At 32.1% G+C, this 23,516-nt stretch overlaps 2 protein-coding genes across 2 annotated transcripts; both read right to left on the reverse strand.

The window, feature by feature from the left end:
• Positions 1–1,510: 1,510 nt before the first annotated feature.
• Positions 1,511–3,691, reverse strand: LOC103489874 (11S globulin seed storage protein 2-like). The gene is made up of 4 exons (XM_008449205.3): positions 3,340–3,691; positions 2,781–3,061; positions 2,262–2,702; positions 1,511–2,144 (listed from the first exon to the last, which is right to left on the reverse strand). The coding sequence occupies exons 1-4, from the start codon at positions 3,650–3,652 to the stop codon at positions 1,743–1,745; spliced, it is 1,437 nt and encodes a 478-aa protein (XP_008447427.2). The 5' UTR covers positions 3,653–3,691; the 3' UTR covers positions 1,511–1,742.
• Positions 3,692–12,184: 8,493 nt separating this feature from the next.
• LOC103490072 (11S globulin seed storage protein 2-like) lies at positions 12,185–23,188 on the reverse strand. The gene is made up of 9 exons (XM_051083360.1): positions 22,882–23,188; positions 22,236–22,504; positions 21,723–22,154; positions 15,368–15,469; positions 14,105–14,164; positions 13,282–13,505; positions 12,688–12,742; positions 12,415–12,465; positions 12,185–12,247 (listed from the first exon to the last, which is right to left on the reverse strand). The coding sequence occupies exons 1-9, from the start codon at positions 23,186–23,188 to the stop codon at positions 12,185–12,187; spliced, it is 1,563 nt and encodes a 520-aa protein (XP_050939317.1).
• Positions 23,189–23,516: the final 328 nt, after the last annotated feature.

Below are 23,516 nucleotides of genomic sequence, written 5' to 3' on the forward strand. Positions count from 1 at the left end.
TTTAAATTTTAAATTTTTATTTTTAATATCATCGAAATTAGTTAGAAATTTATATTATATAATGTCTTTTACTAAGATAATCACTTAGATCATTTTACAACCATGACATTTAAATCATAGTATAATGGAGTTGAATTTGAATCGACATCATTTAAGAGAGATGAATTGAATGAAAAATAATATTTCAAAATAAATTTTAACAGTATATGATTAATAAAAATTGTTGTATTATTATAGTTATTAATTTTGCAATGAGATTTATGTGTATTTGATAATGTCAATGTTTTATAATTATTTTTTTCATATTTTAATGAATTCTATATATTTCTTTTACAAAATTAAATTATATTTAAACTAAAAAACAAACAAAAATGTTTAGAAAAATAACACAAGAAGCGAGAAACAAGAAATGATTACCAAAAAATTTTTTATTACTATTTTTATGTTTAAGAAATAGGAAACGAGAATAGTTATTAAATATAGTATGTCCCGTTTCTTGTTCTAAAAAAGAAGAACAAGAAACGAGAATCAAAAAATAAGGAAAAAAAATAGGAAACGAAAACATCATCTATCAAAACCAGTCGTAAATGTGCATCATTGATACTCATATCATTCGTTTATGTTTGATACACAAATCTCAATCAAAATGTACAATAATAGCAGTAGTCAATCACCAAATATCAGCGACATCTACCGTTTCTATCACGAATATCAATAATATAACTAAAATATGAATACCAATAACATACCTAAGATGCCACTGATATTTACCTAAGCATGAATACCAATTTCTTTGATGGTTTATATCTAAATTTTGTGGTATAAGTATATGATAGATGATTGATATATCGCTATAATACACATATATATCATTTATATATACCCAACTTTCTATTACATACTGATATCTTTGGTACCTTAACATCACTAATTTCTACTCCATCACTAGTTGTATCACTAAGATATCACCGGTACATAAACATCATTAATAGATTGAAATTACTGATATCTACTCTTTCTATCGCCAATGCACCAATACATGTATTTTAAGCCTGCAAAGGACTATGATTGATAATGTGCACACAACATTCAAAAAATCGTTACAAGTTTATGAAACAATTTTTCTCAACATATTACAACAGATATTAAGCTTTTACAAAATTTAGTAGTAGCTACGGAGTGTGCAAAAGTTGGACAAAACCAACGAACCAAACCGAACTTGCTGGGAGTGCAAACTTGTTAAAGGTTCCGCCGAAAACCGAATCAAACCATGGTTTCATGTTCCTAGTAGTAGCAATATTTGAAGAGCGGCAATACCTTGAAAATAATATCTGCTTCAATATCATCTTTAATAAAACGCTTAATGTTTTTGAACTTGTATCATGTCTTTCCAAACATTTGTTGATTCTTTTAAAATTATTTTTATTACTTTAAATGGTTCTTATGTAAGAAGTTATCAAAGGGGTAGTCAGAAAAATAATAGTAAACACATACATCAAACATAATAAGGAAAGAAGTAAAGAGGCGGGCCACAATTATTATTTTTATTTGCATTCATATATTATTACATATTAGTATTAAACTTATGATAATTTTAAAACTCTTTTGCACCTAAGCTAGCAAAGAACACAAAGCTAGCTAGCTAAGCAAAGAAGAAGAAGAAGAACAACTGTGGCCTTATTTTCCCTTTTTTCATGTTTTGCCATCTCTCTACTCTTCTATTACTCGCAAAACGATGCTTTTCAAGACCTGCGGCTGCGGCTGAAGCTACTGCCGCTGGTTGGAGGGAAGAGGAGCGTGTGTTGCCTTCTTGTTTGCTTAAGTTGCTGAGCCTCAGCTGTTGTGATTTGGAATGATTGTTCTAAGAGTTGAAGTGGTAAGGCTCTGAAGAAAGATGTGTAGCCAGCCACTGGGCTCTTCATTGGCTGATTTGATGTCTTGAAAGTTACCCATTCAAACCCTTCTTGTCCAGCTCTAGCTAATGCAGGGTAGAATTGAGGAATTACAAACATGTTTCCTCTTGATACTCTCTCATTGAATATTTGGTTTCCGTAGTCGTCGGATATTTGAATTTCGGCCTCTCCGTCTACTACGTACACCATTCTGTGATCCGTCATTGACCAATGCAAGTTGTGTTGAGCATTCTACAATTACGAAAAATCAAAATCGTTAAATTAATTATTATAGAGGAAATGACATCTAAAATGAGTGCGTTAGGTTAATTATAATAGAGGAAATGACATCTAAAATGAGTGTTTTACCGGGAAAAGGTGGCCTTTCTCAGCACTCATGCCCAAGAATCTTAGGATAGGGAGCTTGAGTTGGTTCAAGATGTTAACTCTACCAGCTTCTCTAGAGAATAGATCAGCTTCTCTTTGGGTGTTCATGTTGTGTTGAACTCTAGCAGTGCATATGGTTTCTTCTATCCCATTGTCTTCTCCTCTCCTTCTTGAATATGACGTTTCGCTTAATTCTTCCTCTTCTTCCTCCGGAGTTAAAAAGGACATCTCTTCGTCGCACTTCACAATCAACCCACTGCTCCTTTCTTCTTGCATTCTCCTCACTAAGTCTGATGGAATGTTGAAAGCCTCTGAAAGAAACTCTTGATCAAGCCCATTGAAGATATTCACAAGATTATCTGATTTTGATCCTCTTATTTCCCTCCTTGCTTCACTTGGAACTCCACCAGCCAAGAAAGATCCCTATAAAAAATAAATAACACATTAGGGTCAAATACAGAACCGGTTCTTGCGAGTTTAAAAGGTAGAGAATTGAAATACCCTGACGCGAAGGTCGAGTTGGTTGTCATCATTGTTGAGATCCAGGAAGGCAACGGCAATGAGGTCTTCGCCACCGTCGTTGTAGCACCACTGGACAGTACCGGCGGGAATGACGATCATGTCACCGCGTCGAACTCTGCGAATCTTTTGGTGTTGGTCTTCTTCTGTTCTGCCGGCGCCAATTCGTCGTCCCATGCGCCTTGTAGACCTTGAAGATTGAGCTGACTGTGATTCGTATGTCTCTGCGCACCCTGGGTAGTTCATCCCGAAAAACCCTTCACCTGTTCCACCCCATTCGTATATCATTGCTTTAGAACATGAATAATTGACTTTTGACTTGTGTAACATATATTAATCATATTTACATGTAATTTGTAATACAAATAAATTTTTAATTGTTAAACCATTTAGAAGTATTAAGAATATGAATAAATGATTTAATATCATGTGTAACCTCTCTAGAAGTTTAGGGCATATTTGGGCGTTTTGTTAGGTTTAAAATTAGTTTGAAAAGTGATTAAAGACATATTTGGAAGCATTTTTGTTAAGAATCATATACCTTGCTCGATGTAAACGAGCATAGGGGCATTATGGAATTTAGGCAAAGAGAGAGAGTTGGGCCTTATGGTGTTTCTAATGGCACCAACTCCAGCACACTGAAACTCTTCATCAGCCTCATCCCAAAGCTCAGTGATGCCTCCCTCCGACTCGATCCTTCGGGATGGTGACCTAACCCGAATCCTATCAAGCTTGCATAGCTGAGCTTCTGTGGTGAACCGAAACCGACGCCTCTCAGCTGGGTCCTGAGCGTTCACGAGAGACTCGCAAGCAAAGAAACATAGTAGAATCGCCAATAAAACTTTCACAGCCATGGTTGGATGGAGGAGTACCTCTTATCGATAGAAGTAAAAGGGAGATGGTGAGATGAAATGGGAATTGAGGGAAGAGGTTAATTTATAGGGGAAAGGGGAGTATTTTTGGTGTTGAAACAAAGCAACATTTGGAAATAGGGAATCTCGGACGTGGTGAATGCATGGAAATGGTTACTGATTGTACCAAACATTTGTCTTTGTTTTGCTTTGGCTTTTTGTATCCTTATGCTGTTCTTCTTTATGTGCAATTCAACAGTTGTCTATTTGTTTCTTTTATATGTTTTGCTAAAGTTTGCATGTTAATAATATTTGAATTGTATGTGTAAGTTCATGTACACAATGTTTTAATTAAACCTTTTATTTATTATTATTATTATCATCTTTTTTTTTGTTCATTTTGATTTTATTGGTTTTGATGTTAACTTATTAATAATCATTGTTATAAAGTTCTGGTGGATTAATTATTTTCATTTTCATGTTTACATGTATTATTGCTAAACTAAACAATTAGTGTAGCTATTAGTGTAAATATTGACATGTCCTATATAATGATGGTTCAATAATCCACATATTTCTCACTTGTACTAAAACAAATTACAATATATTACAAACTATGTGATTAGGAAAAGTTTAAACTTTTTTATCACAAAGTTCAATTTAGATTGCGTTTGAATCCCTTTAAGTTCTACTCTTGAGTTTTGTACCACTTTTGTCAATCCATCAATTTTTGTTGTATCAATTATTAACCAAAAGTTGATGCGTGATCGTTGTTTACACAAAGGAATATTAAGATGAGAGAGAGGCAATTGTGGGTTATATGTATATGTACGTATGCAACCATATGTGTCTATTAATTTTTTAGAAAAATTATCGTCACACATACTTTCTTGGGCATTTTACTTAAACACCACTTAGGTTTCCAAAGGAAAGGAAAGGAAAGAAAATAATAAATAAATCAAGTCCTCCATAATATTTATTTTCATCAAAAATTTTGTAGGAGCTTAAAACATTAATTACACTTTCATTTTTTTTTTCTAACAAAAATCAAAACGCAAAATTGTTTTGAATTACAGAAAAATGCATGAATCATGTGAGTCCCTTCATCCTAAATTGTTCGGATCATTTTTCTTATTTACATTGTAATTAATCCAAATGGTCGTTTCACTGGTTATAACCTAATTAATTTATTAACCAATCGATCGATCACGGTCAGCTTATTTTCTATTAATCCTAAAATACACTTAACAACTTATTTAATGATCTTTTTTTGAAAAATATAACAAAACAACAAAATATTTACACGATATAAAATAATTTTGAAAAAAAAAAAGCCCACGATGGGAAATACAAAAAATGCTTCAGTCAACACGCGATTAATCGACCACATATGCACGTATAGTTCTTCTTCTAAACAATCATTATACTTGATTGTGTAGAAAATGATACACAATTGTGTAAGAAACGATACACGATCGTGTAGAAAATGCTTCAAATCTATACGATCGTTTAAATCATATCAAAGTGATATTTAAACGATCTTGATATTCTGGAAGAGGAGCTATAAGAAAGAAAGAGAAGAGGATGAAATCAAAAAAGAAAAAAAAGAAGAGGAATAAAAATAAAAGAAAGAAAGTCTTGGAAGAAATTTGTATATTTTATTAACTCAAAAGAAGATGAACGAAAAAGTTGAAGATATCTGGAATAAAAATAAAATAGAAAAAGAAAGAACTAAAGAAATCTAGAAGATAAGATGAATAAATCACAAAATAGAAGAAGAAAGAGAAACGATGAATCATCCGTAATATCAAGGACAATCTAGAATTTATGAAACATTTGTACCAGCTTCATAGACTTTTGATTTTGTTACATGGACCGTAAATATTTCGAGGTTTTGTTATAATTATGAAAATTAACCTTATTTAATTGCACAATTAATATTAGGGATCTTTTAAAAAATATAAAAAAGCCGCAAAATATTTACACTCTATAGAATAATTTCGAAAATGGAAAAATCCTAGAGGCCCACCGTGTAAAATACCAAAAATGCCCCGTCAACCACGTGCACCTAATATATTTGCGATCGTTTAGATTTGGTTATTGATCGCTTAGATATGACTATAATTTATACGCGATCGTCTAGATATGGCTACAACGCGATCGTTTAGATATGACTATAACTTATACGCGATCGTTTGTCTTAGTGTTTCCTCTGGGTTCGCTACAGACCAGTATGTCCTAGGTGCTCACTCGGGATGCCGAAAACCAGATTTCGTTCCTACGAGAGCGCATGTTGCGCGTGTTTGGGAACGTGCCAGTTCTTGGGTACCACTTTTCAGGACTTTAATGGGAAGTTAACAGACACCTAACGGGACTAGTAGTAGGTCACTTACTAAGTATATGTTTATACTCGCTCTTTCTATGTTTAATATTTCAGGCGAAGGTAAAGGTAGAGGAAAGCTGGCGAGCGACAAAGAAGGATCCGTGACATGCCATATGGGGACTCAGTTTTGCTTCCGCGTTTATGTTTCAGTGTTTTAATATTCCGTTTTTAATGAAAATTTAGTCTTCCCTCGCTTCAAAAAAACTGTCTCTTGTCATTGTTTCTTTTTAGTAATGACCTCAGCTTAGTATAAAGAGTTGGATCGTTACAGTTGGTAACAGAGCGTTAGCTTTTAGGTTCTGTAGACTAACTTACGATGTGAGTCTTTGATTTTGTCCTTATGGCTATTACGGTCCTTCGTCACTCGCCAGGTATGTATTTTATGATACATGATAATGAATATGCACGTGACCTTGCCTGTATTAAACTAGAATTGCATGAATGTTATGATTTAATGGTGATGGTTTTGGTGGTGAATTTAAGAAAAGTGTTGCCACGTAGAGGTGCTCAAAGGGGGTGATTAAGTAGGCAAAAGAGTAGAACGTGTTCAGCCTGATGAACTGTTTTGTGATTGGATATCTAAGAAATAAGTTATGTTGGTGGTTTTAAAGGGAACTAAAGGCATGGTTAAGTTCAAGTATATCAAGCACATTTGATTGTGTTTGGAATTGAGATACTAGAGAAGGAAAAATCAAAGCAAACTTTAGTGCATAGTTGTTTTGATAAGACTTCAAGAAACTGTTTTGAGTCAACCATGAAGGATAAGTTACAGCTAGTTTAAAGTTTAAGTGATGAAATAACGAACTTCTTTAGAATAAACTAGCTAAGTTGATGTCATTAAAGAAAGCCAATAGTTGGACTTAAGTTTGGACAAGATCAAGGAAAACAAAAATAAAGTAAAACTATTGAGTTCTAAAGAATGCTAAATGGTGGAGAATACCTTATTAAGGGTGGAAGTTCGAAGTTGGAAAATAGAACGTAGTTTTTGAAGGTTTATGAATTAAGTTTCATTTGAATAAGTGTAAAGGAAAGAAAAGTATTTGAGAAAAGTAATATTTTGTCAAGTGAAGTAAAGCATTGCGCAACATGAGAGTTGCATTTAGGAAAAGTTTATGGTAGAGTTACCAAGTTGAGAAGGCTACTTAGGAACAAGAGTATGACAAGGGAGCTCGATACTCGAAATTGTTCGAGGACTAAAACTTTCGAGGACGAAAGTTTCTTAGCAAGGGAAGATTGTAACACCCCATAAATTTAAGGAACTTATCATGGGTATTACATTAAATGGAATTGGAAGTTAATGAAAGTATTCGGTTGTTTTGTGATGGATTAATTAAATATATATACATGGGTGTGTATATTTAATTAAAGATTTTGGAATTTGGTAGAATTTGTTTTTAATTAAGACGTGAGAGCCAAGTATCCCAAGTTGTTCGAAGATTAGAACTTTCGAGGACGAAAGTTTCAAAAAGGAGGGAAGATTGTAACGCCCCAAAAATTAAGATAATTTTGGAGTTAATTATCTTAATTTTGTTTAATTAGATTTAATTTATTTGGTGTTATTTGGAATTCATTTAATGAGAATTATTGGATTTATGTGGGAATTGAAATTAATTAAATATTTGTTAGATGAATATTTAATTAATTAAAGGTTTTGGCATGTGGTGTTTGTTAAGTTTTTAGATTAAATGGTAGGTTAAGAGGATTAAGTAAAGTTGTGGATTTTTAGTGTTGTTGAAGTTAAATTTAATTAAATAATTATGGATGTTATTTAATTAAATTGTAGAGTAGAAAGTTTGTTGGAGATTTCATAATTATATGTATATGTGGAAATATATATATAATTATTATGTTAAAGGAAAAGATAATTATATTTGTTGAAATATAATTATTTAAGGAAAAGATAATTGTATTTTAGAGAAAGAATATTTATTAAAGGAGAAAAAGTAAAATAATTATATTTTGGGAAAATATAATTATTTGTAAGAAGATAATTAATTATTTTGAAGAAAGATAAATAATAATTAATTATGGTGCAAGATAATTAATTATTTTGGAGGAAGATAAATAATAATTAATTATTGTGGAAGATAATTAATTATTATTTTGGAGAAAGATAAATAATAATTAATTATTGTGGAAGATAATTAATTATTTTGGAGAAAGATAAATAATAGTTAATTATTGTAGAAGATAATTAATTATTTTGGAGAAAGATAAATAATAATTAATTATTGTAGAAGATAATTAATTATTCTGCAGAAAGATAAATATTGATTCTGGAGTGAAGTTGTTATGGTTGGGTTAAGATAATTCATGTTGGAAGTTATAAGTGATTTATTGGAAAAGATTTTATTGATTAAATAGATTGAAGATTTAAGTTAATTTGAGTTTTTGGACGGAAAAGTTGGTTTTGGTGGAATTGGATTTAATTGAGTATATATATTTGGATATATATATTTAATTAATAATTTGGGAAAGTGAAGTTAATTATATTATGGAATATAATTATATTTGTTTGGAAAAGAAGATAATCCATGAGAAGAGAGATGGTTGATTTGATTGGACGAAAAAGATATATATTTATTTGATTGGAGAGAATAATGGTTTAAATAAATATATATGTTTATTGTAGATTTTGGTGAAAGAAAAATAATAATAATAAAAAAGTATTATTATTATTATTAATGGTTATAAATGCCTAAGATTTTGTGCATTTAAGACATTTATTTAGGAAAGATAATGGAAATAAAGATGTATGTATATATTTGGTATTATATATATATATATATATATATATATATATATATATATATATATATATATATATATATATATATATATATATATAATAAAAGGAAAAGAAAAAGGAAATAATAATAATAAATATTATTGTTATTATTTGGGTCTATAAATAGCATTGGAATGCTTAAGTTAGAAAAGTAAAAGAAAAAAAAAGGTTCTTCATCTTCTTCTCTAAGATAACCTTATGTTGTCGCCGCCTCATCAATTGAAGTTAAGATTGGTCTCTTTGGAAGCTTGAGGATTTAAAGTGATGAATTTTTCATCAAGGATAAGAGGATTTTCCAACCTCCATTTGAGTAACCTTGGTAAGCCAATGAAATTAAATTGATATTTTATTAATTTAATTTTAGATCTATTTGGGGTTTCTTTAAGGGTTTAATTGGCTAATTTTTAAGATTTAAATCTTGGATTTTCCCAATCAAGGTTGAATTGGTTTCTACCCCTTTTGTTTGAGAAGTTAATTATTTTGGGAGAATTTTTGGATGTTAGCCAATTGCTAATTTCATTAATTAAGATACTGAGTTTTCCTTTTATGATTAGGATCAAGTTAATTGGAGATTTTTTTTACTGTCAGATAGGAAATACTTTGTTTGGCTAAAATCTCCAGGTAAGAGATTCTCCTACTAAACCTTCGAACTGAATTTAAGAGACCGCATGTAATTATGATTATGCATTGATGGTAGCTAAAAAATGCATAACTTGATGCTATTGATAATGACTGAGATTATTATGTGGATAATTGATGATGATGACTGATGTTATGTTAATGACCGGTAGTATGTTGTTGTTGATGCATGATATATTAATCACATGATTAAGGACGTTAAGATTAATATTCATGTCATGTTATGATGTTATGTTGTGCTACATGCTATGGATAGGGTGTTCTGTTAACTTTGTCTATTAGAGTCGTACCTGCATGGGTGTCCTTCGGGATCACCACCTATTTAGGACTGCGTAGTCCGACGGGACCGTCGGTTTAGCATGGTTATAGATATGATTCGAGTGATTCGACGGGATCCTCGTAGCCTGATTGTCTTAGTGTTTCCTCCGGGTTCGCTACAGACCAGTATGTCCTAGGTGCTCCCTCGGGACGCCGAAGACCAGATTTCGTTCCTACGGGAGCGCATGTTGCACGTGTTCGGGAATGTGCTAGTTCTTGGGGACCACTTTTCAGGACTCTAATGGGAAGTTAACAGACACCTACCGAGACTAGTAGTAGGTCCCTTACTGAGTATATGTTTATACTCTCTCTTTCTATGTTTAATATTTCAGGCGAAGGTAAAGGTAGAGGAAAGCTGGCGAGCGACAAAGAAGGATCCGTGACATGCCATTTGGGGACTCAGTTTTGCTTCCGCGTTTATGTTTTAGTGTTTTAATATTCCGTTTTTAATGAAAATTTAGTCTTCCCTCGCTTCAAAAAAACTGTCTCTTGTCATTGTTTTTTTTTAGTAATGACCTCAGCTTAGTATAAAGAGTTGGGTCGTTACATGTAGCCAATGGAAATATCATAATACATATGTAAACATTAAAACATGTATGCTTATCTTAACCTTGCATAAACTCAAACTTACTCAGCTCGTTTGTGGAAAAGCTGAAAATCTTAAAATAATTCGAATTTAAACTATGCTTTGCTTAAATAAATGCCATTTTAACTGCTTTTCAGAACTTATTAATTAAGTACTAACATGTGGATTCCATTATGAAATCTAAGCTCGAAACTCATACTCGAAAGCTAAACATAGAAATCATATATCATTTATAAACTCGTAGTCAAGCACGTTAAACATTTAGTTATAAAAAACAGTTTTTTTTTAAAAAAATCATTCTCAAAACTTGTTTATGTCACTCACAGTCTTAGACTAGTTCTCCAGTGTGTAAACCCGACCTATTTCTTCTTGCCCTATCAAACAAGCAAAACTGAGTATTAGAAACCTAAATATTATGATCTTTAAATGTTATGCTTGACATGGCTCACTAAAGATGATGCTTAAGAAGTCTAACTTTAACAAATAAAACCATATTCCACACTTTTCTCAAATTTTTCAGATTCATAGCATGAAATTCAAATGATCACAACTCTTCCAATACTTAACCAAAATGAGAGTTCTTTATGTCAAAATCTTCAATTTGAGGTCCTATATAACTTACCTCCAGACATATAAATCTGATTTCCTGTATATAATCTCAGATATCCCTCGAAACAGAACCACTCCAACAATCGCGTACACCACGATCCCTTTAAATTGTCCCTACAATTTAACTTATTTTCAGTCATTTTTGGTTCATGATTTCTTCATGAAAGTTGTAGTAAATTAAATAAGCTTTCTAACCATACCAAATAGAGATCTTAACTCTACCGGTACACCTTGAAATACTAAAAAAAAAAAAAAAACAGAGATCTCCTGATTTCGGGTGAAAACAACCTGCCCTTTCTTCTCTGTCAAAATTCACCCAATGAACATCAAAATTTGCTCGAGCTTTCTTTTGAGGGGGAGTCAATTGAGGGTAAAACTGGCACTACAAGAATTTTGGCCTTTAATGTCGGTTTAAAACCGACATTAAAGGCCTTTAATGTCACTTGGCAACCGACATCTTTGTGAGCGTTATTAAAGGCCTTTAATGTCGGTTGGGCTTTAATGTCGGTTTAAAAACGACATTAAAGGCCTCTTTAATGTCGGGTTAAAAACGACATTAAAGGCCTTTAATGTCAGTTTTCAACCGACATCTTTGATGGTGTTATTGAAGCCCTTTAATGTCGGTTGGGCTTTAATGTCGGTTTAAAAACGACATTAAAGGCCTCTTTAATGTCGGTTTGTCAGTTTTCAACCGACATCTTTGATAGTGTTATTAAAGCCCTTTAATGTCGGTTGAACTCTGATGTCGGTTTAAAACCGACATTAAATCCTAAGTTTTGGATTCATTTTTACAAATTTATTTTTAATTGTTACATTATTGTCATATAGACCGACATTGGGTCAATGTAGATAAATATGTTTTTCACATGCCAACAAATCAATGAAATTCATATTATATTAGAAACTATAATATTTGTCTTTTACATACACAAAATAAAATCTTAATATTATGTTTATATATACATTCTACGATAGTACATGAAAAAAGATTCTAATACAAGAATTAAATAATTAAAAATCCTAAATGCCTTCTCAATCTTCAATTTTCAACGGTCGCTTGGCCATCTCTGCATAATCGCTTAGCTTTCAACCCGATATGATTTCAATTATCTACAAATAATATCCACATAGACATTAATTCAATCCAATGCATTAATCTCGAGCTTTTTCCTTCCCTATTACGATGCAAAATCATTCAAAAAAACAAACTACCTAGAGCTCAAGTAACTCAAACATGCCCCCAAATTGCCACTCAATCATGCCCCCAAATTGCCACTAAGAAACCCAACAGAAAACAACATCCAGACTAGGAATTGGCAGAATAATAAGCCAAATTTGTTGACTACGAGTAAGCCTACTCCTAACGTCGAACATTAAACTGGTGCTAGCTTCATTACATATCAAATTAAAAGGAAAACTAGCTCAATTAGTAAAAAGTTAACCTTGGTTTTGCATTTCTTCACTCTCAGTCGTTCCTCAATTACAAAGCCAACCTGTAACGTTATGGAAAAAAAATTATTTAACTTTCCATTGTCACATTTATCGATCATCAGAGCATAGAAGTTCAAATACAGCAGTGCAACAGACATACAAATTATTTAACTCTCTATAGTCCCATTTATTTGATTGCTAATTCTTTAGTTTCTTCCTTACCTTTGGGACCTTCTCTGTTTTCAATCATAATATAATAGCGGATATGTGAAAGGTTAAAGTACAGTTTGCCATTGATGAAATAAATGGGAAATGACTGCTCTGTTATCCACATCAAATCTACAATGGAATAGAAAAGACTTCTCACTTGAACAAGAAGACAAAGAACTATATCAATGTATAAAATCTTCTTTTTGTTTTTCACATCAAATCTACAAAGGATGTGTTTTTCACTATAAAAGAAAAAATGAAAACAAACAAATGTAATTTCTAATTTTTTAAAAAATAACAGAGTTACCAACCAGGGATACAATTCAATTTTTTAGGTACATCATATTATTGTTGATAGTTAACCCTTTTCTTCTTTGCAGTATGTGTTAAGCCAATTATATCAATCCTATTTGAAGGTTATAAAATCATCAGCATCCCACACAATAAACTATCCTATTGAAGCTTCATAATTGTAAGACTAGCCTATTTTCTAAAAGACATAGTTATCCTAGTCTGGAATGTGGCTGATGCCATCAAATTGGAAATTAAGAGAATGGAGGGATGTGTGAATTGCAACATCTTGCCAATATTACTGCTTCACGGTTTTCATCACATAATTTTGCACCAAAACAATTTTCACAAAAACAAGCTAAAGAGAGTGGAATTACCCATGGCAAAGTTCAACAAGCTGAGGAATGAGATCCGAATTTCTTAGTCCAACTATGGCAGTAGAAGTTGTATTGACAGCTTGGGATGTGACAATAATTAGTGACTGCAGTCTAGTTATAGCAGCCTTCGTCTTATCTAGCTTGCTTTCATCCTCCCCCTTGTATTCCTGACTCTGCAACAATGACAATTTCTTTTCATGTTCAATCTTCACACCTTCTCTAGCCTGAAAAGAATTTTTATAGAACACGTTAACCAACAAAAACACCGAACACTTATATGGTTTCTATACATAACCAAAATGTGAAACCAAGCAAGGATAAGAGGCTTGTAATATACAAGGGGGGTTTTGAATGAATAAAAAGTAATGACATCGGGGCTTTGGATGAATAAAAAGTAATGACATCTATCATTTTCTATCACACTTTGAGAGAGAAAGAGAGAGAGAGAGATTTAGAGATAATGAATAGTCTAGGAGGCACATTCATAGTCACCAGAAAAAAAAAAAAAACATACACTTATTCTTCCATTCTATCTTTGTGTTTGGAATTTTCGAAGTTATGGAAATTATATCTTTCATTCATAGTCACCAAATTATATCAATCCTATGTGATAAGGCTTCTATAACTAAACCAACGTGTTCTTCATTAAACATAGACGCCAACTCCATCTGCAGAAGAAGTGAAATTGGCCAAAATGATGCAAAATCTTATAACAAAAGATTTTTCACAAATTGAAAATAATAATAATAATCATAAAGTTCAAAAAGATAAATCCTAGCAGTACCACTTGCATATTTTCATTTGTGGTAGAAATTGAAGATACCTTGATGGGAAGGGAATGACTAGGATGTAACAAATTCTGGGGAGGTTCCACCATAGATCCCTACATGATTATGACTTTAGTTCATTAAGTTCATTACTAGCAGTCTAGCACTACCCAAAGGCAAGGCATCATAATCATGAAAGATTTTCCTCAATATTATAGAATTAACCCATGTATATAGATTAAAAATACAGATGCAAAGAAGGTACGGATCATTATAAGGAACCTTGAACCAGACGGGGCGTTATGAACCAAACAGTTTACAAAATTACTAAATATGTCAGCTCTTACATCCAACAAATGTCAAATAACACTCAAACTCACATATTAGCACTGACAATTCTTAGGCTTTATAACGTTTATAGAGATATGAGTCTACTCACATAAAAATTGCCTCTAAAAAAGAAAATTTCAAGCCTAGAGGTCACATAAATTTATGTATATATACATATTATAAGAGATACCACTTTATTGAAGGAACAAAAAACAAATGAGGACACCCTAATGGACCTACACAATCATATTATATATATATATATATATATATATATATATATGTATGTATGTATATACACACATATATACATACAAATATCCTGTCAATTCAAGAAGATAAAGATTAATTATAAGAATAAATAATGATTATATTGAACCCTTATTTCACAGTAACATGTTCCACAATAATGAATGAGCCACAACTATCACCAACTATCCTGATATAACTTATCTTCACGAGTGGAATGAGAAATTAACCCATCATGTATCAAGAGAAAGAGACACTGCATACATCATTATTGGCATGAGAACAGTATTTAAGATATGAACATCACCTTCGAAGAACCGTGTTGGAATGTATTCCCCGAGGTTGATTTTGCTTGGCCAAATAGCTTGTTGTTGGTTTCATAAAAGTTGAACACCTTGGTGGATTTACCTTCATAGTAGACTTCAAATTAATTCCTAATCGACGGGTGGGACTTAGAGGTTTGAAAATACTAGAGAAACTTCCAGACAGATGAATAATCCTAACTGAATGAAGTGCAATACAAGAATAATTTATAAGTCCTTTAGAAAGTAGAAAAACTACAACAAATCAGAACTCCATAGAACCAGAACTCAAATCGCAAAAAAAAAAAAAAAAAAAAAAAAAAAAAGAGAAAAGAAAAGAAAAAAAAACTTACCAAAAACGGTGTTAATCGGGTTCATGGCGACCTGATTCTTAGCTGCCCCTTCCTAAACCGCTCCGTGGGGCATTTTCTCTCGTACCAAATCTGCACCTTCGTATGAGTCAACATCAGGCACCTTCACCTGACTCTCCGTGGTATGAATAGGACTGTTTAGAACGAGAAGCATGAAGAAGAGATCTTTCTGCAGAAGAAGAAAAAAAAGACGGAATTATTTCATTTTGATTTACATAAAAAGCTACCTTTCGGATAATCTCGTATTAGGGCCTCGGTCTTACGATCTGATGATCTTTCTTTGTGGTACATGGAGTTAGTGTGGTGGCGGAGAGGGCGGTGAAGTTAGGGGCCGGTGGGAGGTACCGGGCGCCGCGAGTTGTAAGAATAGGTTTAACGATAGGGTTTGTGATGGGAACGGGAAGTTGCAGTGTATTAGGGCTAAAATGAATTTATATAGAAACTTTTAAGGAAAAAGAAAAGGTAAAGTAAGAGAGAGGAAACTTGATTTTTTACCAAATTAAAAAAAATTAGGAAGGGGCTTTAATGTCGGTTTTAAACCGACATTAAAGCTCCTTCTTTAATGTCGGTTTAAAACCGACATTAAACGTCCGTCTTTTGAAAACCGACATTAAAGCCCATTTTTCATTTTTTCCACCCGACATTAAAGGCCAGATTTGTTGTAGTGTGGGATTATGAAAACCCTAAAACTAGGATTTCCATAATCTTTATCCCAAAATCGAAGTTAGAGTTGGGCTAACCTAAGCCCACAGTGTCAACCCTAACCCCAAACGAGCTCTTAATTTTAAAATAAGGAAGAATAAGTCTTTTGTTAATTTACAAATTACTTGCGAATGCTTTCTTTGGCTGAAAAGTTGTAGATTATTTGTGAGCATCTTTCTTTCCGCCATTTTTTCCGTGTCCCGTGATTTCAAAGTTTTGCTAAGCCTTTTATTATTAAAAATATTATTTTAAATTCTTCTAAAAAAATATTATTATTATTCTTTTAAGTTAAATCTAAATGTAAATTGTCAATGTGAAATACTATAATTTATTCATCATTTAAAGATATAAGAAATGAAGTTCTCGAAAATTATTAGGAGAAAAAAATTAATGTATTTAGAAAGTTGGATATAAATTTCTAAAAGATCATAGTGAATACATCTTCTTTTTTTTTTTTTTTTTTTTTTTTTTTTATGTGACAGATTGATCTTGTCTATTCAAAAGATGAATTCTAAAGAAAAAATAAATAAAACTAAATTAAATTAACTTTTGTAAGTGTTAGAATAAGAAAGAAAAAAAATGGAGTGAATTTCGTGTATTCAAGAGACGAATTCCATAGAAGACAAAAAAAAAAGAAAAAAAAAAAAGAAAAAAACAACCTATTTCTTCTAACATTTTTAGAATCCACTCATTTTGTCTAATTTTTTTATTTATTAAAATAGCAATATTCATCTCACTTATCAATCATAAATTATTTCAAAGGACTCCTACTTTGAAAATCATGAATTTCTTTAAAATTTCAGTCAGTTAGAAATACTACAGAAAATTCTAATTATCATAAAAGAAAAAATGTTATCGTAAACTTTCGATAGCATTTTAAAAATACTAGTCCATGTTATTGAAAGTCCATGACTTTTCCACAACATTTTTACAATGCTATAAAAAGTTTGTTTTTATAGCACATATTTGTTGTTATAAAGACTTTTCATAACGTGAAAAAAAAAAACGCTATTAAAAAGTTTTGATAGTATTTTTATTGCGATATGATGGAAAAACGCTAGCTATCAAAACATTTCAATAGCATTTTTAATGATATTGAGAAAATGCTATAAAATTGTTTTGGTAGCATTTTGTATATGCTGTCATATTTAATGTTATTGTGAATGTATTCGACTTTCTATAGTGTTTTTGTAGAGCTATTAATAGCACCATAGAAAGTTGATATATGATAGCTTTAATTCAATATTATAAAAATATTCCATTATATTTTAAAAAGTACTATACAAAGTTTTTATAGCAATCAAAAAACGTTATAAAAGATGTTCTATAGCTATTTTAGATATGTTATTGAAAGTCTCTTATTTTTATTAGCATTATTCATCGTAACGAGGATGAATTTAATATTAATGGACTTTCTAAGCATTTTTGTAGTTATAAAAACATCACGAAACCACATGTTTGTTCACCATATCAATTACCTAATATAAATTAAAAAGAAACATCATGATCTAGACAAAATTAAAAAAGAAACATCACATATAACTAATGACCTAGACAATCAACAAGCATACTTGAAAAAATGAAACAGAGTCAATTTAATGAGCTTACTTAGCAACCCATTCTCACAAGTGACTCATAAAATAACACCAAATTTTGTATACCTAATGAAATAAAAAGTGAAAAAAAAAAATCTTAATGGTAGTAGTGCAACTTTCTTTTACTTAGTAATTGTAAGTTTCAAAACTTTCATACGATTTTTTTCCTTCATCATGATGGGTTCAAATCAAAGCTTAATTCTCTAGCTTTGGATTTTTATTCGAAGAGATTTCAACTAAATCCATGAGTTAAGGATTCCATTAGTGTTCACCATCAAGTCCTTCAATGAAAAATCATATAAATGCTAAACAAAAACAAAATCATAGCGTCAGGTCAGGATTCAGAATAATTCTAAGTTTTCAATATTAATTACCAGTACGTTAAGAAATCAATTGCACTCTATTAAAAAGGAAGTGATCAATTTGTTGTGTGCTAGTGTTTACGCAACATGTATATTGTTTTTGAATTACACTTCTATTAAATTCAACCAACCAATATTAGATCGAAACTAAACTATCTAAAGAACAAAATCAACTAGATCAATCCCAATTCTTCAATTCAATCGAATACCAAATTAGAATCACGTGACCAAAGTAAAAACGAGGAGACAAATTAAAACGCTAAAGATTAAGATAATTATGGCAAAATCTATCATTCATTGCATTAATCTCATTGTCAGACCATTCTTCCGATGTTATTGACAAAACCTAAGCCAAAACCAACAATGTCTTTAGAACTACAACTTTTATTTAGCCATCACAACACAGAACCAAAAAGGTAGTAGCTCTAAGTTCAAGCATATAGTTTTCTAATAAGAGAAAGGAAGTAAAATCCACTAGTGTTCTCTTTCTTCAGGAATATTCAAACAACATCATTATTAGAAACTCACGTAAAGATTAACTTTTATTCCAGTGATACATTTAAAGAAATGCAATCGTCATCGATGAAAGGCACTGCATTTTGTTCCAAGGAACATAATAATAAAACTAAAGCTCCTTTGACGATTTTTGTGTTTTTAGATTTTGAAAATTAAGCTTATAAACACCATTTTCCCCTTCTAAGTTTCTTACTTTCTTATCTACTTCTCACATCTAAGTTTTATGTCATATTGCGATCTACTTTTCTAGCCAGCTACGTCTTAAAAAACCAAACTAAAATTCGAAAACTTCAAAGTGGACCACATTTTCTTTTCTAATTTTATTCTAAAATATAATTACCTCAACTTGGTGTTGTAATGACTACACATAGTTGATAATCTCATCCAACGTCAAAGCTTTTGGGTTCTTAACCAACCTTGTTGTAACTATGTAAGTTACCTTCTAAATTTATTTAGAACTAATTTTGTACCTTTGTGTTATTTCCCATCTCCAAACCATCAACAGAACCTGTCAATATCAAAAAGTTTAAATGATTTTCTCAATAAATAGAAAAAAGTCTCTAAACTTCACTTAAAAACCATTTAGTCCTTGTAAATATTCTAACCTTAAACAAAAATTCTAAATTCAAATTTGATAAACAACATATCAGATTTTTGGCTATAAGAAAAAACACAATGAAGTATGCATGAAATAAAGAATAAACCATGTAAGTGATCAAACAAATTCATAGCAACCGAAAGAATTATACAATGAACAGTCGTAAATCTCAAACTTCTTATATTCCTACCTCCAAACCAACAAAGATTGTTGCATTTTAGACTTTTGTTCTGTACTTGGCTGTCATACCAGCTGATCTAGGTACCTAAGAAACGCAAAGAGGAAAAAAAAAAAAAAAAGAAAAAAAAAAACAAAATCCTAAAAAGTGTCTAAATATTCATTTGACTCTCAAAGTCACTTATAAAGTTCTAAAAATTATTTGGATCATTCTCATTTTGATCATGAAAATCACATACGGAGTTTCTAATCGGTTACTTCAAATGTTTATTCGCATAGGTTTGAATAGCTAACAAAAAAATCACTCGCACCAAGCATGTGAACCTAATTATGAGATAAAAGTCACAAGAACAAAGGAAGTCGATAATAACTATATTTTCATCACGGAACCCATGGATTTACGTAAGGGTCAGAGGGGTACATGTCCCCACATATCGATTTTTGTTTTTTAATATTAATTTTGAAGAAGAGAAGGTGTCTATTAGACCAACATCGGATGAGTTTACAAATACCCTCCCAAGTGTTGATAGTGCTGGCTTGTTTGTTAAAAATCCTGTTGCTGCGTTCAAGCCAAATGGACTACAGTAAAGCCACACAGGCGTTGAAGATATGATGATCTCCTTTCTATTTTGTTTGAATGAGAGAGCAAATGTCATGACAAAGGGAATTCAAGTTGTGGTTGTTTTGCAAACCAGTCTGGGCATAAGTCTTACCTCATAGAGCTTTCGTGGTGGGACAGGAAAAAACAAATGTTCCATATCGTTGTGCGCATTGCAAAGAGAGCAGCAATTGGGATTGAGGTAAGAGTTGGGGAGCTTTTTACGGAGAGTATTCATAGTGTGGATGCATCCATATAGATCAGGGTCCAAATATGTTGATATTCTAAAATATATAGAATATTTGCAATACGAAAGTTTCCAATATATAGAATATTTGCAATATGCTACAATTCAAATATATAGAATATTTGCAGTATAGAATATATTTTTATTGAGCATAACCATGTTGATATTCTCAAATATATAGAACATTTGCAATATGCAACAATTCATAGTTCTGTAAAAAGAAAAATGAACACATTCTTTGTTCTTTTTCCTTCATTTTGTAACAAACACATTATACTATATTTTTATAAGAACTTAACAAAAGTAATAAAATATGCCTATAAAGCTATATGCTCGTGGGAGATCGACTTCTCTTTATTGATAATATTTTTGTTTGTTGACATTCTCTCTACTCCCTATCATTGAAAAAAAAGGACTTCCTTTTCATTGTTCTTTTCTAAGAAAATCTTCTAGTGCTAGTTGAGGGAGGAAAAAGGAAAGTGTGTTGGGCTCTTGTTTTCTTAAGTTGCTGAGCCTCAGCTGCTGTAATTTGAAATGCTTGTTCTAAGAGTTGAAGTGGCAAGGCTTTAAAGAAGGATGTATAGCCAGCCACAGGGCTCTTCATTGGCTGATTTGAGGTCTTGAAAGTGATCCATTCAAACCCTTGTGGACCTGCTCTTGCAAAAGAAGGGTAAAATTGTGGAATTACGAACATGCTTCCTCTTGAAACTTTCTTCTTAAACACTTGATTTCCATAGTCATTGGCTATTTCAATTTCTGCCTCTCCTTCTATCACATATGCTAATCTGTGGTTTGTCATTGACCAATGGAGGTTGTATTGAGCGTTCTGTAATGCCACAATAGTAGTGGATATAACGTGTTCATCAATAGTATACCAAATTTAAAATTTGTTAGATCTGCATTCAAGCGAGGAGAATTCACAATTTGTATACGATACATGGGTTATTATTTGTTGCATAGTTGAATTGGTTTAGACATAAAACTCTGTTTTTCTAATATGATCTCAGAGTCCATAAAATCCAAAATGGTATTTGGTAAACAAAAAAAAAATCAACTTTGAGATTTGACCCAACGGTTGTGAACCAAAAAAGAAGCATGTTGAAGAAACAATTATAAACACTACGACGATGGATGAATAACTTTTTAGTGTTTGAAAGAAGGCTTCGATTAAAAAACGAAGAACAGATGAAAATATAACAATTAAGTGATTAAAGTATTTCACAATGATCTAAAAGAATTTGCAATAATAAGAAAATTTAGACACAATGCTAAGAATTTATTGGTGATAGATCATATAACTAATAAAAGGTATCTATTGACGATATGGTCTATCACTAATAGAAGTCTATCAATGACAGAGTCTATCACTAATAAGTTTTTATTATATTTGCAATTCTTCTCTTAAAATGATCTCATACGCTTAAGTGTTAGATCTAAAACAGCTAAAAAGAAAAAAAAGAAAAAAAAGTTAATTTTCTGGCATTTGTATAAAAAATATTTCTACCAGGCCTAAAATGACCAGTGACCTAGAAATGGGTGGCGATTCAAATTTTTATTTTAAGTAATCGTCAGGATCGTAAATGATTTCTATTCAATGAAATAATAGTTTTAAATGAGTATGTTTTACCGGGAAAAGATGACCTTTCTCAGCACTCATGCCCATGAATCTTAGAATAGGAAGCTTGAGTTGATTCAAAATGTTAACTCTACCAGCTTCTCTAGAGTATGCATCTGCTTCTCTTTGTGTGTTCATGTTGTGTTGAACTTTAGCAGTGCAAATAGTTTCTTCCAGTCCATTTGAGTCCTCTTCCCTTCTTGAAAATGGCGACGTGCTCAATTCTTCCTCCCCCTCCTCTGGCGTCATAAACGACATTTCTTCGTCACACTTCACGATCAAACCCCTGCTCCTTTCTTCTTGCATCTTCTTTGCCAAGTCTGATGGAATGTTGTATGCCTCTTCAAGAAAGTCCTTATTGAACCCACTGAAGATGTTCACAAGATCATCTGATTTTGATACTCGTCTTGCTTCTCTTGGAACTCCACCAGCCAAGTAGGATGACTGCAAAAGCAAACATATAACACCTGATCTCTTGCTTTGATACTACGGAGATAAGATTTTTGATGGAGAATATCGAAATACCCTAACACGGAGGTCGAGTTGGTTGTCATCGTTGTTGAGATCCAAGAAGGCGACGACTACAAGGTCTTGGCCACAGTCGTTGTAGCACCATTGGACAGTGCCGGCGGGGATGACGATCATGTCACCTCGACGGAGCCTGCGCACCTTTTGGTGTTTGTCTTCCTCTTTGTCTAAGCGTATTCGCCTCGATGACCTTGGAAGTTGTGCTGATTGTGCCTCATATGTCTCTACATTACACCCTGGGAAGTTCAGGCCCAAGAACCCTTCACCTGTTCCATATTTGTAAACAATTGTTTATAATATGCTGTGATAAGAAATTAGTTATTTAAGCCTAGTTAATAATATATAGTCACACATAATGAATTTATATTCCAAACTGTAGATATTCCACTCATTATTCTAACAAATTTTAATTAATTATACTCATTTTAATTTGTTTTAGAGGTCTCTTAGGTCTTAGGTATTATATATAAAGGCATCACATTTTCCCTCGCATATGCAACCAATTGAAGTAAAAAGAGTCATTTCAAACAATTCAAATTGAACCAAAATATATATATATATATATATGATAAAATTTATTTCAGTCAAATCAAATTAAAGCTTAAAATAATGTGTTTGAGTGTAACTATTAAAAGTTCGATACCTTGCTCAACGTAAGCAAGCATTGGGGAGCTATGGAACTTAGGTAAAGAGAGAGAGTTGGGCCTTATAATGTTTCTAAAGGCAGCAACTCCAGCACACTGAAACTCTTCATTAGCTTCATCCCAAACCTCAGTGATGCCTCCCTCTGACTCGATACGACGCGATGGTGGCCTCGCCTGAATCCTGTCCAGCCTGCATTGCTGAGCTTCTTCCCTGAACCGGTGCCTCTCCGGTGCGTGATGAGTGCTCACCACAGACTCAAATGCAAACAAACCCAGCAAAATTCCCAGTACAACTTTGGTAGCCATGGTTAGAAACAACCTCCCTTATTAAAGTTGAATTGAGAAAGGACTTAATATATAGGGTGAAACACATGAAAAGTTATGTTAAATTTCTCAAAATGGAATAATCTTGGGTTGTGGTGTTTGCATGGAATAGGACTAATATATACACCCACCATTTGTCTTTATTTTTCTATAATTTTTGTGTGCACCCACCAGTTGGCTTTGTTCTTCTTTTCTTGCTTTCACTGAAGTTCATGGTAATTGAAAAAAAAAATATATCTTTTCTTTCTTATCAGTTCATCTAATTTATTTGATTTGGGTTTTGATAATGTCAGACTTATAAGCTAATGTT

Source organism: Cucumis melo, chromosome 4 (genome assembly GCF_025177605.1).
Source record: "Cucumis melo cultivar AY chromosome 4, USDA_Cmelo_AY_1.0, whole genome shotgun sequence".
Classification (NCBI taxonomy): Eukaryota; Viridiplantae; Streptophyta; class Magnoliopsida; order Cucurbitales; family Cucurbitaceae; genus Cucumis; species Cucumis melo.

Excerpts from the sequence above, each read along its gene's own strand:
- LOC103489874 (XM_008449205.3), bottom strand. The coding sequence starts at position 3,652 with ATGGCTGTGAAAGTTTTATTGGCGATTCTACTATGTTTCTTTGCTTGC. Across the intron at positions 3,062-3,339 it reads GCTCGTTTACATCGAGCAAG|GTGAAGGGTTTTTCGGGATG; the intron begins GTATATGATTCT and ends GGGGTGGAACAG. Across the intron at positions 2,145-2,261 it reads AGAAAGGCCACCTTTTCCCG|AATGCTCAACACAACTTGCA; the intron begins GTAAAACACTCA and ends TCGTAATTGTAG.
- LOC103490072 (XM_051083360.1), bottom strand. The coding sequence starts at position 23,188 with ATGGCTACCAAAGTTGTACTGGGAATTTTGCTGGGTTTGTTTGCATTT. Across the intron at positions 13,506-14,104 it reads GTCATTCCCTTCCCATCAAG|GCTAGAGAAGGTGTGAAGAT; the intron begins GTATCTTCAATT and ends AATTCTTTTCAG. Across the intron at positions 12,466-12,687 it reads TATTTCATCAATGGCAAACT|GTTGGCTTTGTAATTGAGGA; the intron begins GTACTTTAACCT and ends ATAACGTTACAG.